The 15,636-nt window shown below is 38.6% G+C and overlaps 1 protein-coding gene across 3 annotated transcripts in view; it reads left to right on the forward strand.

Annotated features, from left to right (window-relative positions):
- The window catches only part of LOC113531323 (astrotactin-2), a 371,532-nt gene that overhangs the window by 167,759 nt on the left and 188,137 nt on the right, over positions 1-15,636 (forward strand). For all 3 annotated transcript variants that reach the window (XM_026921980.3, XM_053230640.1, XM_053230641.1), the window contains one exon: positions 4,435-4,584. In XM_026921980.3, the coding sequence (XP_026777781.1) occupies positions 4,435-4,584 (150 nt within the window). The remainder of the gene's footprint in view (positions 1-4,434; positions 4,585-15,636) is intronic.

Genomic DNA, 15,636 nt, shown 5'->3' on the forward strand with positions numbered 1-15,636 from the left:
ATCTTTGGCAATTGGTGTAGTATAAGAGGAATAAAACACTCACGTGTTTCATGTGTGTTTCATCACATCATCACATCATTATTTATTTTCCTATAACAGCACAGTGTAGGCTGGTTTATTTTATGTACCTTGATTTTTTTTATTTATCCACAAAAAAAAAAAATAAAACATTAAAAATGAGATTTAATTTAATAATAATAATAATAATAATAATAATAATCATAGATTTTATTTTTAGTTTATTTTTAACTCTAAGTTTTTTTTTTTTCCTCTAATCTCTTCATTATTTGGCCACGTTTTACTTGTTGCTTCTAAAAATAAAGGCAAGTCATCAAACCTAACACACTAACACTCTCGTTGCTATAATTGTCTTCTATATTTTGTCTCAGTTCCATGGAAACTTTTGTGTTTCATATAGATAATGTCCATCATTTAGAAAGCCGTACCATTTTCATTTTTAGGAAGTGCAAAAAAACCTCAGTGTGCCCTTTCCTGAGCCGAATTGCTAGCTCAGACCGGCACCTCGGCTAGCCGGCTTGTCAGGTATTGATGGCTTTAAATCTGCTATAAAGGCCAGCCACTAAACCTTTTGTGCACTAAAGCATTGTCTTGGAGTCTGTCTAGAGAGTTATTAATCTCATTCATTTTCTATAAAAGGTCCCTTTGGAAATGTTACAGTACTGTCTGATATGCTACGTCCTGGTGATCGCTCCTATTCTTCCTCTCTTTCCACAATACACACTCTGCTTTTATTCATTACTAATTTGCTCTTCTTTGTTTAGATAATAATAATAATAATAATAATAATAATAATAATAATAATAATGCATTTTTGTTCACACTTATTTTTTATGTGATTATTTAACTATTTAGTCTTTTATTTATATTATATTTATTTTTTAAATTTATATTTTTTGTTTGCAATCTGCCGTCTGAGTGTGATTCGTGAAGTTTTGTGAATATGGATGGCACACTTCATTTTTAACCAGAAACGCTAATGGACTGAGTTTACCGAGTTGAATGAAGAGTCGAGCTTTACACGAGGGATAAATGCAATTTTCATACGCGTGACCTTTCAGGAAATGTGCCGAATTCATCTCTGTTCATTTTAGTCTCTACCTCACATTCTGCACTCCGAGGAGGCGAAAGATAAAGATTAGCATTTTAAAAGTAGCACTGATTTGGAAATGAAGAGTCTGATTAAAAGCCTGGCTTAAGCTTTAATTAGCTTTAATTTATTAAACAATATTTTTCTCTGAATAAATTAATACATACCTTATACATAATAGTAATAATATTAACAATAAATATTTAATTTAATTAAATTTAAGTTTAAATTTAATTTTAAACCCAGTCAAAAGAAAGCATGCTGCAAATCAGCAGTGTCTGAGACAGTGAAGACAGAACGTTATGTACGCAATATGCGAGCCAAAACATATCAGCATTTCTCAGCTTAACATCTAACCTGCACACAATACACATGTACAGGTTAGCTGTTAGCTAGCTGAATGAGCTAGCATCATCAGGATTCAAACTCCAATCAAACCTGCGACAGTTCTTTTTTTTATTTATTTATTTTTTTTTACAGAAATTCTTTATGGATGATTCTTTAACCATTTTTGCTAATTTCACATTTTCATAAATATGATTTACGCCACAGCGCTGCAGAATTCCTGATTCTGAAAGGTCAGCAGGTGTTATTGAAACAAATCCGGGACAATTTTCTTGGAAAAGAATCAACAGTTTTAGTTATAAAGAAATATCCCAAACTTTCACCAACTTATGGGCAAGCATTTAGGCCATTATTTAAAAAAAAAAAATGGAGACTGTCTACCAAAAGTCAATAACCAGGTAAACATGGAATTAGTTAGAGAAGTAAGCAAGTAGGTAACTCTCACCGGGATGCTCCCACCACCATGCTTCACTGTGGGAAAGTTTAGTACATATGTAGCAAATGCTAGTGATATTAGTCCATTACGGATGGCAGGATGGCTTCCAGCTAGCAGTTCCTTCAGGAAGTGCACACCGGAGCTGTAACTCACATTCACCTCAGCTCTTATGTGCCATAATGGTGTGAGATGATGCTAAGGGAAATAAAGATAAGAGTTGGACAGAGAGGACAGGATGGCAGAGTGAGAGAGGAACATATCACCATCCAGACCCTTTATGGCTCCTGGGAGAGCTCGGCCCCTCTACATCTCTCACTTTAATTGAACTCGTGATGCATCGCCAACCTCAGGGAGCAGCGCCGCGGCTTGCTAATGGAGGCGGCAGATAAATAGTTGGTCTCGAAGTTTTTTCCTTATTTTTATCTTTTTTTTTCATTCCGACTCAGCGACACAATGGAAAAAGGGAGGGTTATTTATATATTTTATGGCTCTCTGGTGGCGCAAATGGGGCAGAACGTGTTCAGGTGGGTCAGGAGAGCTCCCATGAGGCTCTGAAATTCAGCAGGATGGAAATGCAACACACTCGGCCCGTCTCTGTCTTCTCACTCCTCATAGACGAGACGTTCTCTCGTCTCATGCTTATTACCTGATATTGACCCAGTTATTAAATTACACTGAGAAATGAGAAGCTGCTCATTCTCAGAGAAGTTCTTTATTTATGATCATATGGCGAGAACCTTGGTGAAAGAATTATTTTAGGAAACTCTGTTTTTAATTCTAGGATATAACATAAACACAAATCTAGAACTCTAGAAGTGTAATGTAGAGCTTAAAGTTGTAAGTTACAATATGTATTTTTATTAATTAGCTAATTAATTAATTATTATTATTATTATTGTTATTGGTATGTGGTTTTATATTCCATGACATCAGACATCACTTACTTTCAATATGCATCCACCCAAATACTGCACGAATTCATTAAATAAGAAAGAAAGACAGAAAGAAAGAAAGTTCAAATGAATGACGGGTTATTTATTTATTTATTTATTTTTGTATACTTAGTTAATTAGTTAGTTAGTGAGTAATGACTGAACCAAGATCCCTGTAAAAAAAAAAAAAGTACCATCTTTACCTCGTCTTCATGCAGGAATAAATCTTACACTTTGACCACATCCCAAGTGTGTAAATTATATCTTCACTTCATCTGCTCACTACATAGGGTATAACAACATTATAACAGTCTTGTAAACCCTACATAGTAAACTATTTATCTAACAGAATGCTATCTGAGATTCAGCTAGCGGAAACTTTTTGAAGTGCTTCATTAACTCACTGCTTTTAAGACAAACTTAAATAATTTTATATACAAATTAACTACATGGGATCTTCAATGTTTGAGTACAGATTTTTTTTGAAGAAATAAGAAATTTTGGAATAATGTTTCAGTCGTAAAATGTGTTCTAACAGATAGAGAATACTGATAGTGTTGCTAGTGTTTCCATTTTTCCACATTGTGTCCTCCGTTTTGTCCTCCTCCATCTATTTAACTGTTTTCCTCACTCAGCATGTTTTCCACACTGTACATCTTACAGTGACCTTTCAGACTGTCCTGAAAACATTCTACTGTACAGGTGTTAGTGTTAGTCAGGTCATACTCACTCACAGGAAAAAAAAAAGGATAAAAATGTTGGATTTTTTTAAAAAATTGATGTTTTTGCACCAACTGGGATTCAAATCTTAACGTTTGATTCTTGTCTTGAAGTTAAGTTCTAAGATGGTAAACCTGGAAAGGTCCAAAATGAAAGTTCCTGGAATGTTTTAAAAACATCTTCTGTAGTAATGGTTTGCTTCACAATGTTACCAGAACATTTTTACAGAACAATTCCCAGTTAGAAAAAACAATATTACAGAAAATGGTAGTGTTATTGTTGCTGCAATGTTTTAGAAATTATTATAAAGCTCTTGTTTAAAAAAATCTAAAAAAAAAAAAACCACTAAATGTTTCTAAAAATGTGATGTATATAAAATGTTACACTAACCTACAAACCACAGGGTGTCCGAAAAGTCAGGAACCAATGGGAATATGTTGAGCAAATATGTTGACCTGAATAGTTGAGCAAAAAAAAAAAAAAAAAAAGCAATGGCTGAGAAAGTGGATGAGAAAATGCCTAAGCGTGAACATGTAGAGCAAATACAAAATTAAGTATATGTAGTTTCACTCCTTTTCCTGACTTTTCAGACACCCTGTATGTACCTTATGCTGTCATGCAGGAATTTTAACTGCCTGAGATTTCAAAATGAACATGAATCACTAATTGAAGTTTAAATCTGAGAGGAAAGTAATGAAGCAACAGGATTTAATGATGTCTTAAATCTAACCCTGATTTTAAACCAGCTTTAAAGTTTGATGTAGCTGGATTAAAAGATCAACTTTGATGTAATTCAGGTTAAAGATTAGTGAATGCTTTTGCAGGACTCTAATGTGTGTGTGTGTGTGTGTGTGTGTGTGTGTGTGTGTGTGTTGTGCTGTTCTGTTCCACAGTCATGGATCCCCAGCACGAGTCCGTGGAAGCTTTAGTGCAGAGAATTAAGGATAGTTTCCGCACCAACGCCACCATGGAGATCACGCACTTCCAAAACGCAACACACAGCTCGTCCACCAGCCGCAAACGTGGACCGACTCAAAACCGCGGTAAACAAACACACACAAACGCACGAACATCATGGAACAGTATGTTCCCGTATACACAAACGTCTCAAAATCACAAAAGGTAGTTGATCAGCGAAGATATGCTTGGAGTTTTTTTGGTTTGCAGTGTTTGTTAGGCTAATGTTGTGACAAGTAAGAGCAAGTAAGAGATGTGCAAAGTTCATGTCTATGTCACTGCAGGGTCCCGGAAGTCTCTGTACATAGGGGACTGTGTTTCCCAGCATCACGTCGGTTGTGCCTTCGTCAGTTAATGTTCATGGACGTCCATGTCTCAGTTGGTCTGCAACACTTCCAGTCTTTAAGAATTTGTTAAGAAGTTTGGCAACAGTGTCATGTGTGATGCGCTTGCTGTGTTTCCTGTCCATCGCAACCTTGCGACAGCTTCCCGATCCAGCCATGAGTTCAATGATTTCAATACGTTTTTCTTTTAGCAAAGGTATTCTTAAAGGCTATCTGAAAAAAATACATATAATATAAACTAAGTATGAAAAACTTTCGAAGACATTTTGCTAAAAAGTGTTAATTTCCCCAATGTATGGAGACTTTTGGGACACTCTGTATATTATCTCACAGAGTTTTATGCCGGATGCCCTTCCTCACGCAACCCTCCCCAGTTTCCGGGCTTGGGACCGGCACTGAGAGTGCGCTGACTCGTGCAGCCCTCCAGTGGCTGGGGTTGGTTCTCTCACCGGGAATCGAACCGGGTGGCAAGATTGGACGATGTGTTTCAAGCCCAAATTAAAACCCAGTTTAAAAACCAACCAATCTATCAGTAATTATATGTAAAATAAGTTGTATTACCTTCTCAATGCCTTTATTCTGTTTAACATAACCCAAAAAACCCCAATCTTACCTATAGATAGGATACAACAATGAAAGCTGCTGTTTTTATACCGGGTGTGTTTACTTTTGCTAACGAGTTATCACACACATGCAGTTAAAGATCATCTGCAATTCATGAAGATTTGTGAAGATGTGAGAAAAGAATTATCATATTAACGTACATCCTGTCAGACCTGAGTGTTTATATTTTTCACATTTTCTTACACAACACAATAACAGTAACAATACAAATATATATATTTTTTTTAAATATGAAATGATTTAGGAAGCACTTGATAATGTTGCCTCCATTGCCACTGTTCTTCTTTAGCACAGCACGTCCTCCAGCCTAAAATTAAACCAGACCATTCATCCGGCTGAACGAGCTGTCTGCTCTGCCGGAGCATCTCCAGAATAAAGCGTAGCAGGAAAAAAATCCATACTGTCCTCCATTTCAGTTCAGTCCAGCAGTTCCCTTTTTCACACTCTGCTTCTAATAAACTCTTTTTGGAGGCCTTTAATTACTGTCTCTGGGAAAAACAAAAATGCAACTTCAGCACTAAAGAATCTTCGGGTCTATCGAGGACAACAAGGAGCTAATGGGACGAGTCAGGTTGTGAAGCCGGAACTCAATTAAGCGCAGCGGGAGTAGGAGGTTCAGCGAGTCCTCATGAGGAGATTAGGCCATTGAAGGGTGAAAAAAAAGAAAAGAAAGACGAATGTGGAGGGAGATTGTAGCTGAGATGCTGGGGATGGTGAAATTTTTAATTTTGTCTTGCTTGACTCAGCATTTTTATGCTGACGATTGCAATGCTTCTTCAGCTCCCTGTGTAGTAAGCGTGTGTGTGTGCGTGTGTGTGTGTGTGTGTATGAGAGAGAGAGAGAGAGAGAGAGAGCGAGAGAGAGAGAGAGAGAGAGAAAGAGCACAGCAGCTTAAGAAAACCTTGGTGTAGATTCTGCACATCTCGGGAACTGTACTGGAGTGTTGAAACATTGCTGTTCCTAAAAATATTCCCTCGGTTGATATTTTGATGATGGTGGTAGGGAGCGCTGATTGGTTGAAACAAGGAGGTGTGTCTGGTTGTGTACCTGGAAACCTTGTTTTTATTTAATCTGACAGCAAATGTAAGGAAAGGAAAATAATAAACAACAGGGTGGCGTCATGAAGCGTAGTTACTGTTACAACTCTGATTTTTTTCGAACTGTTTTATTCCTCTTACACCACAGCAATTTTCCAATGATTACAATTCTTTAGTTATTAAATAAAGACATGGTAACTTTTATCTGTCTATAGTTACACTTAATGTTGTGGAATGTTAGTAACTATAGCAAAGCATAAACTCATCTGTCCTGAGGATGAAAGGAAGAAAATTTAACATTACAGATTTACCTTTGACTGTTACAAAGTGCTGATACTGGAGACTCCTTCCATAAATGTTGAACAACTCGTGATCGAAAACTTCCCCATATAAATTTGTCAAATGTTGCAAAATGTTATAGCACGGTACCACTGATACGCTTCTTCTTCTCCATTCATTCAGCTGTTTTTCATTTTCTGCCCTCTAGTGGACATGGTTATATTATGAGTTCAGAAATACACAGATGTAGAAGTAGAATCATGCCTCAGTGAGCCCTTGTGCCTTGTGAATGGGGGCGGAGTCATCCTAGAAGACACCACGCCCATCATGAGAGAAATGTTTCAACAAAGGATAAAGATGATCAGTAAGAAGGACTTGGGATTTGAATTGCAGTGAGGCTTCACTCTAAGGGAACAAAGTGAATCCAAATTATGCCAGCAAAATAAGTAAATGCCCCCCAGAGTATAACAGAGCTACCGTTTTTTTCCTGTGAAGACAATGTTCAAAATCTGTCTAGAATAGTAAGCGTGCGATATGAGACACAGCCTCTGTATGTCATGAAGGTTAAGCAATGATGATGAGCTGATGACGAGAATGAGGCTGGATCCTTTAGAACACTGTAGAGTGAAGTGTGTGCGTGTGTGTGTGTGTGTGTGTGTGTGTGTGTGACAGTGATTAGCTATGCTGATGTGACCTGCACTGTGGTGAGGACAGGAAGGAACGCTGACCACCATCTGGGAGAGTGACGAAGCCTGGCACCTTCAACTCTTTAATTATTCAGAGCTTCCCTGATGGACATGATGAGTGTGTGTGTGTGTGTGAGAGGGAGACAGAGAGAGAGAGAGAGAGAGAGAGAGAGACTAAGGGAGGAAGAAAGAGAGAATGAAAGAAAAACAGGGACAGAGACACAGACTGACAGAGGAGAGAGGGATAGACAGGAGGGAGAAAAAAGACTGACAGAAATTAGAAAGATAGAGAAAGGGAGAAAGAGTGAGAGAACAAGGGAGAAAGAGAGACAAGGGGAGAGAGAGAGAGAGAAACACAGACAGACAGATAGACAGAGAGAGGCTGAGAGATAATCAACCACAGTCTGGCATGAAGAAACAGTGTTACAGTTTTATTCCTTTTATATCACAACACTTTGTCAACACTAACATTTTTTTATTTAATTTATCAAAGAATGACACGAATGTACTTTTTATCCGTTTATAGTTACCTTTAATGTTGTGGAACAAATCAATAGATTATGGCACAAACAACTTGGCCATTCTGCCTATGGGAGACATTCCGCCAAAAGTCTATGAGTCAGAGAAGCAACCTAAAAGGCCAAGAATAACACTTAACACAATGCTACCACCACCATGCTTCACTGTGGGGGTGGTGTTGTCAGGATGATGAGCAGTTTTAGGTTCATAATTCTCATAATCGTCCTCTCTGTGCTCCTATTCATAATCGTTTCCTTCCTGTTTGCGAAACACCACCTCTGGACCAGATGTGTTACGCTGATGTGCTGCCTTAATGTCATCATGGCTTGTGTAAATGTCACTGCTATATATTTTCTGCTACTGTAAGACTGTGCAGGAGTAAAGCCGTGTTTTTCATTACACCTGCTGCACAAATGAACTCACAACAGCCTGAAACTAAATGACTGGCTCGCTAATAAGATTCTTGCCGAGCGGCATCTATTACAGCCGTGCGTGAGATTAGGGCCGGCTGTAACATTTGTTTATATGGCATTCTTTATTTCACCACCTGCTGGGTTTATTTTCTCTGTAATGTGCTTTTGCTCTGTGAAACAGTTCTCTGTTTTATAAAGGCTGTAAGATTCAAATTGCTGGCATCCTTTTCAATGTTTATATGCTGATAAAGGAGGCGTGGTCACTGTATGAGCAGACCTAGTGCAGAAGGCGTGACCAATTTATCTACAGTCTCAGTGATTGAGTGATGGAGGCGTGGCCAGTAGTCCCAATAAAGGACTCACCTTTTCTGGCTCCAGTCCTAGTGAAGGAGGTGTGGCTTCTGTACCTATTAGTTCTAGAGAAGTAGGCATGGCCTGTGTGCCTCCAGTCCTAGTGAATGAGGCGTGGCCTCTGTGCCTGTCAGTCACAGTGAAAGAGGCGTGGCCTCTGTGCCTGTCAGGAACAGTGAAAGTGGTAAGGCTTCTGCATTTTCAGTCCTAATGGAGAATGCATGGTGTCTGTGTCTGTCAATCACAATGTAGGAGGCATGGCCTCTGCGCCTGTCAGTCACTGTGAAAGAGGCGTGGCCTCTGTGCCTGTCAGTCTCCAATAAATGAGATGTAGAATTCCAAGTCTGAGATTAAAGTAGCCCCTGTGTAAAAGGCAGTTTTCCTCTCCCTGTCAGAGAGAGTAACTTTGACAGCTATAGCAAGCAGACATCTGTGTCTTGATTACCACACACTCACTCACACACACTCACACACACACAGCATAAAGAGTGCGGAGTCAGGCACGGTGTAAAAGCACACTGCCTCGAGCTCATGGTTCAGACGCGATGGATTTGGCCTGACAGGCTTTTGTCATTTCCTGGTTGTAATAGGTCCATGGAGTCATCACTCATGCGTTTACCGCAGTGCCATGAACGACACGGCAGCTTGCAGATTAGGCAAAAAGTGTGGTGGGGCCATTAATACGGTTGTTAGGCTAAATGAGCGATTAATCAGGAACTAAGATGCGTGTGTGAGGGAGTGTGAGGATGTCAGGGATCAGGCCTCATAATAACCAGCCACACACTGAACCCGCTGAGATTTACGATAAATGCCCCCCCTTGTTTTTTTGAGGTCTGGCCATGTGAAAAATTCACAATATCATAATTATATGACGGGGTGGCTTAGTGGTTAGTACATTGGTCTTGCAACTCCGGTGTTGGGGGTTCGAATCCTGCCTCTGCCCTGTGTGCGTGGAGTTCTCCCCGTGCTTTGGGGGTTTCCTCCCCAGTCCAAACACATGTGCTGTAGGCTGATTGGCATTTCCAAATTGTCTGTGTGAATAGTTGTGAGATTGTCCCATGCGATGGATTGTGTCCCCAGCCTTGTGCCTTGAGTTCCCTGGGATAGGCTCCAGGCTCCTTTGCAACACTGTCTAGGATAAGTGGTATGGAAGATGGCTCAGCATATTACCTAATATTAGTATTTTAAGTGGTAACTAATTTGGTTTGGGAAGTCAGAATAGTTTCTAAAATGCACACGTTGATGTTGAGGTACAAATGTTAAACAAGACCTTCATGTTCTCACTTACATTATAGCAGCTATAAACATTCGTTCCCTCACCAGCTTCTGTCTCTTCTCTCTATTCAAATTTATATGACAAATAAAACACAGCTTGTCATGTTACCAAGAAACCGCAAAAAGCATAAACACTTCTGTCCTGAAGATGTCGGAAAACTTAAAGTTCCCGTTTTACCTCTGATGGTTAGAAAGCGCTGATACTGGAGATCCTTCTACAAATGCCACATAAACAACCTCCTTACTGAAATCTTCACTATATCAATGATTAGAAAATGTTTTTAATTAGTTTACGTGGCGCATCCACCATACAAATCGCTGTGAATGAGCTGTCACTATAGAAATGACAATGTATTAGAATACCCTTTTAAAACCATGACAAACTGTGGATGCCTTATATCTAAAATTAATTATATTTTCCTCACAAGATTATTTATTTATCCAGACCAGTGGGATGCTAATATATATCTCAGCTTGTCAAGCTCATTCTGGCAGCCCTTTTAGACATGCAGTAGCAGTCCAAATTAAACAAGCGCTGTGAATTTATCCCTTCAAGGTTTCTTAGAAATAGACTAAATCTGTACTAATAGCATGCTAACCTGGATGACTGAGTGAGAGAGCTTCACTTATCAGTCTCACATGCCTGAAGATGGGTACTAATGGTACTGTGATGAAGAATGACATGAGATTACTGATAACATACAACACATTGGTTTGTTATCCATTTTATACAATAGCTATGCAGAAGGCTGTTCATGCACAGCTCTTACCTGGTTCTGATGAATATTATGAGATTTTTTTTTAAATGATTGCTAGTCTTCTCATATTTATCTGCATGGGCAAATGACTACTCTTGAGTTTCCAGCAATTTCCTGATCGACGTGCTTGTCGGGGTTCTGACAGCATCTCGATATGCCTCGTTTTGTACATGCGTGCTCATTCAGCGGCACTGACAGCGCTCAATTCTGCGCTTTTGACTGAGTTGTGTTTCACCGTTTCATCAGGTAATGCTAGAGGTCAGTGAGTGTCATTCAGGTGTTGCACTGATACTCTCACATGTGTTATTTATACATCAGTACTCAGAGCATGACTGTTATAAGGCTGTCTAATGGCTTTACAATGGCTTATAAGTGTTCACCCCCTGTCCATATTTTGTAGTGTTACAACCAGGATCTGAAATGAACTTAATTGGGATTATATGTTATGATTCTACAGAAAATAGCTCATAATATTAATTACAAATAAAAACATAAAGGTTGTGTTGGTGTGAAACCCCTAAAATAGTTTCCACCAGAAGTCGTATAATTATTCAAACAGAGTCAATCTGTGTGCAATGAAAGTGTCACATGATCTCAATGTAAATACACCTGTTCGTGAAAGAATCCAGAGTTTGTAAATGAACCATAGCAGGCCATAGCAGCTAACAAAACAAGTTGTGGAGAAGGATCAGTTAAGGTTTGGTTATAAAAAAAAAAAATAGTCCAAACTTTGAACATAGTGACATTAAATCCATTATTGAAACATGGGAAGAATACGCCACAACCACGACCCTGCCTAGACCCTGCCTAGACCCTGCCACTACCAAAATTCAGTGAGCGGCTAAAGAGGAGATTAGTTAGAGAAGCAACCAACAGGCCAATGCTACCACCACCATACTTCAGAAATCGAGCCAGTTTAGTGTTTTTGCTGTACAAGAATTGCTAGTTTTCTTTGATATATTAACATTCAGTTCACTGTGATGTCACTCTCGGCCATCGACTTGCATCAATATATAACACTGTAATACCTCAGAAATTAAGTTTGTAAAAAAAAAAAACTACTGTTTGTTAAATGCTAACTCTTTGAAAGAGCACAGGCTGAATTCGCTGTGGCACACACAGTACTGTGCAAAAGTCTTAGGCACCCTATTTTTTTTAGTACAAACTTTGTTATAGATGTTTATTTTCTGACTTCTACATTATTGATTCAGTACAAAAACTTTTTAGATTCGAAACATTAGTTTTCCAGCACAAAATCAAATGTTACAGAAAATTTTTTGCAGTCAGTAAAGAAAGCAGCAGATTATATAAGAGACACTTTTCAGATAAAAACATAATGAAGGCTGCTGGGTTTCGCTGCAGAAATAAGAAGCGAGTCGACAGTCAAAGTCTCCAGAAGAACTGTGGCTGCTTCTGCAAGATGCTCAGTAACACTTCCAGCTCATTTCCTTATAAAACTGCACAAGTTGTCCCTGAGACTACTGTTTTTTTTTTTAAAAGCGAAGGATCGTCTCACCAAATATTGACTTTTTTTATCCTCCGCCAACAAATCAACAAACTTTTAGTTCACATTCACACAAAACAATAGCTCCTCATTATGCATCCTCTACCATGCTTCTGTTTTTGAGATTATAGCATTTTTAGCATTGGTCTAATCGCATTGTCATGAGGAACAGATGGCAACAGATTAAAATGTGAGAAAGGTAACGAACTCGCGGCCACAAGTGTTTGCGCATTAAACATTACAGAATTAGCACTAAGGCTTATCTGAGCCTCAACTCTCTATACGATGTGTGTTTCTGGATTTGTGAATGTTAGGTGAGATGAGATGTGTGAGGAAAAAATGTGAAAAAAGTGTCACCATTTATGTAAGTGTTAAGGGAGAACCTCACTCCAAAGAATGCTAACACTGTTAATATAAACTCAACGTATTAAAAGACATAAGTTCAAAAGTTACATTTATATTTACACAGCAAATTTACTCCCATTAAGTTCACACCTCCGAGGTTGCCAGATTGTTCTTTGGAGAGTAATTTTTTTCAGCTGTGTCTAGACCACTGCCTTTAAACACAAGCACTTACTTTTAATTTCAGAATAAAAGCAAATAAAAGAATACAATTTTGCCTATTATGATAATATTCGAATGAGGAGAAGGCAAAGATTCAAATAAATATCTAATAGTTGTCTAATATTGTGAATACAATAAGGCTGATTGTCATCAATAGGAAGTAGAAAAGATCTTAATCACTGCAAATTTCTCAATTTAATAAAACGTAAAATTGTTTGCACATTGAAACTGATCTAATGTAATATTGTAATAGTGTAATAGTGCATCTGCAACAGAAAGTGTGAGGTCTTAACTCCTCACGATGTGCGTGTATCTCATCTCTGAATACAAGCTTTTAGGAAAATAGCATCATGCTGGCTGTTCCCTATTAGATCCCATTCTTCATTGAGCAAATGATTAATTTCAGTGTGCAAATTTGGACAGACAATTTACAAGCTGCAAATAAAAGCCTTCTTTTGTGCTAGCATGCACCAATTTTGTTTTTGCTAGCTAATTTTGTTCCATTAAACTAGCATTGAATAAAAATGTTAACTTCCTGCTTGAGACAAAAAAAAACCTGCCAGCTTCAGATTAATATCAGAGTGTGTGGTTAAGAAAGGGAGATTTCTTTCCCCTCAGGATCAAGAGCACGGTGTGTTTGATCTGCTGCTAGCTGCTGGTTACTTAGCAGTCAAGTCTCGGTCTCGAGAGCACAATTTGCAAATCAAGCTGGATCTGGGTCTGTGTCTGGAGCGGCTGCTATGTGCACACACACACAGACACACACACACACACACACACACACACACACACTTAGCCACACTTACACACACTGGGGAGAAAGGGTAGTGTGTGAGGGCACGGCGTGAGAAGGCTGGAAGTAGCAGGGCTGTTTAAATGGAGATCCCAAGAGCTCCTTCACAAAGACAGGAGAGATTAGACAAGAGCTACTGTTGTCTTAGGAGCACCATTTAGAGAGTGTGTACTCAAAACACTCACATAAACACACAGATACACACACACACAGACACACACACGCACACACGCCATCTGCTCTCCTCTCTTACATCTACCTGTTTTTTCATGTTTGACATTGTCTGGAATTGACATTGTTACAGTTATCACATAAACCTTTACTCAAGAGGAGTGTTCATAGGGTTACATAAGGCCTAAATAAGCTTTACATAACAACTGGCATAAGCCATATTAATAAAGGCTAATTCCAATACATATCAGCTGTCATAAAGACTTCTTTTGTCAATTCTGATGTCAAGTTGATATAACACCCGAGATATGTGCTATGGACTGTTATAACACTTTCCAAGCTGACTTTAGATTAAGACATCATAACAACTGACTTTGCAGCTCAGTGCACTTTTGACATGTCTCATAATGTCTCATAATGGTGATGTTGTGGCATATGAATCATAATCAATTGCCTATGTCACATCATAACCTTTATGTCACTCTGACATAGCAGAAGTACCCAGAGCTACAGTGTCAACGCTTGTGTCAGATTTGCATCAAATTAGCTAAAAGCAGAATTCATCCACCTTATCCAACTTTTTTTCCAAGTGTCTCATTTGTTCATTTTGTAATAAGCATCATTTGGAAAGCTATGTCACATCATCACCATTATGTCACTCTGACACAGATGTACACAGAGCTGTGATATTCTAATGCAAGTGAGCTTGTTAATAAGTAACTAAAAATGTCACTTGACTCAGGATATGTCACTTTTACATTAAAATAGCCAATAACAGTTTTTATTCATCTTATGAAGGGTTTATGTAGGCGTTATGTAGTTCTATGAACACCAACATTAAGTATTAAGTATTATTCATTTAAAAGAAACTGATTCAGTGAAACTCATAGGAAAAGTGTGAGGAATATTATTTTCCAGACTTGGTGAGAATTCCTGGGTTTTTTTTTTTAGGGTTAAGACACATTCTGTCTCTAACTGTGGCTTCATAAACGCTAAAACTCACCCTAACGTCTCTCTCACACGATCTTGTGCTGCTGTGCGATTTACACGCTTTGATCAGGAGATTACGATTCTTAATCATCCAGGGAGAAATCAATTTCGGCGCAGGGGTGTTGTGGCACACGATCTGCTTCTCTCTCTAAATAAAGAGAATTTCTCTCTCTCTCACTGTTTTCCCCTGTCTCTGTTACTCTGCTTTGTCTTTCTGAACTCCTGCAACGAATTCTCTCAGGGTTTGAGTTGCTGTTTACCAATACCTTATTCATTTTTTAGCTGCAGGTAGGCTATTCCCAGGACCAGTGGCCTACATACACACCGGCTGTGTAGCTGGACAAGTAAAATTAGCTGCACAGGAATATTTTAGGCAAATAGGCAGCAGGGGCTCAGAGGTTAAGGTTCTAGTGTTCAGAAATAGTGCTTATAACCATCGTCACAAAGCAGCTTTACACAAATCCAGATGTAGCTTTAGATTCTCAGTGAACAAGACAGAGGTGACAGTGACAAGGAAAAGCTCTTTGGGAACATACAGTTCTACTGTACTGTCTTTTAATGCTCCAGAGCTTATCTCGAAGTCCATGTGTTTGCTGAGTAAAAGTTTTTAGTCGTTATCTGTCTAATGTAGCCTGTGTTGTCTCTCTCAGGCCTCTGACATGTTGGGATAAATGCAAGGTGATGGTGCGTTACTGTAGTAAAAGATCACTGAAACAGTAGCCGGTTGTAAACATGGAAGTTATGAAATTTACACAATTTTTCCATTAACACACAAGTCATCAGTCAGCCAAGATAATGTTGCTTATAAATTATGATAATGTTGCTTTTGC

This window comes from Pangasianodon hypophthalmus, chromosome 27 (genome assembly GCF_027358585.1).
Source record: "Pangasianodon hypophthalmus isolate fPanHyp1 chromosome 27, fPanHyp1.pri, whole genome shotgun sequence".
NCBI classification, from domain to species: Eukaryota; Metazoa; Chordata; class Actinopteri; order Siluriformes; family Pangasiidae; genus Pangasianodon; species Pangasianodon hypophthalmus.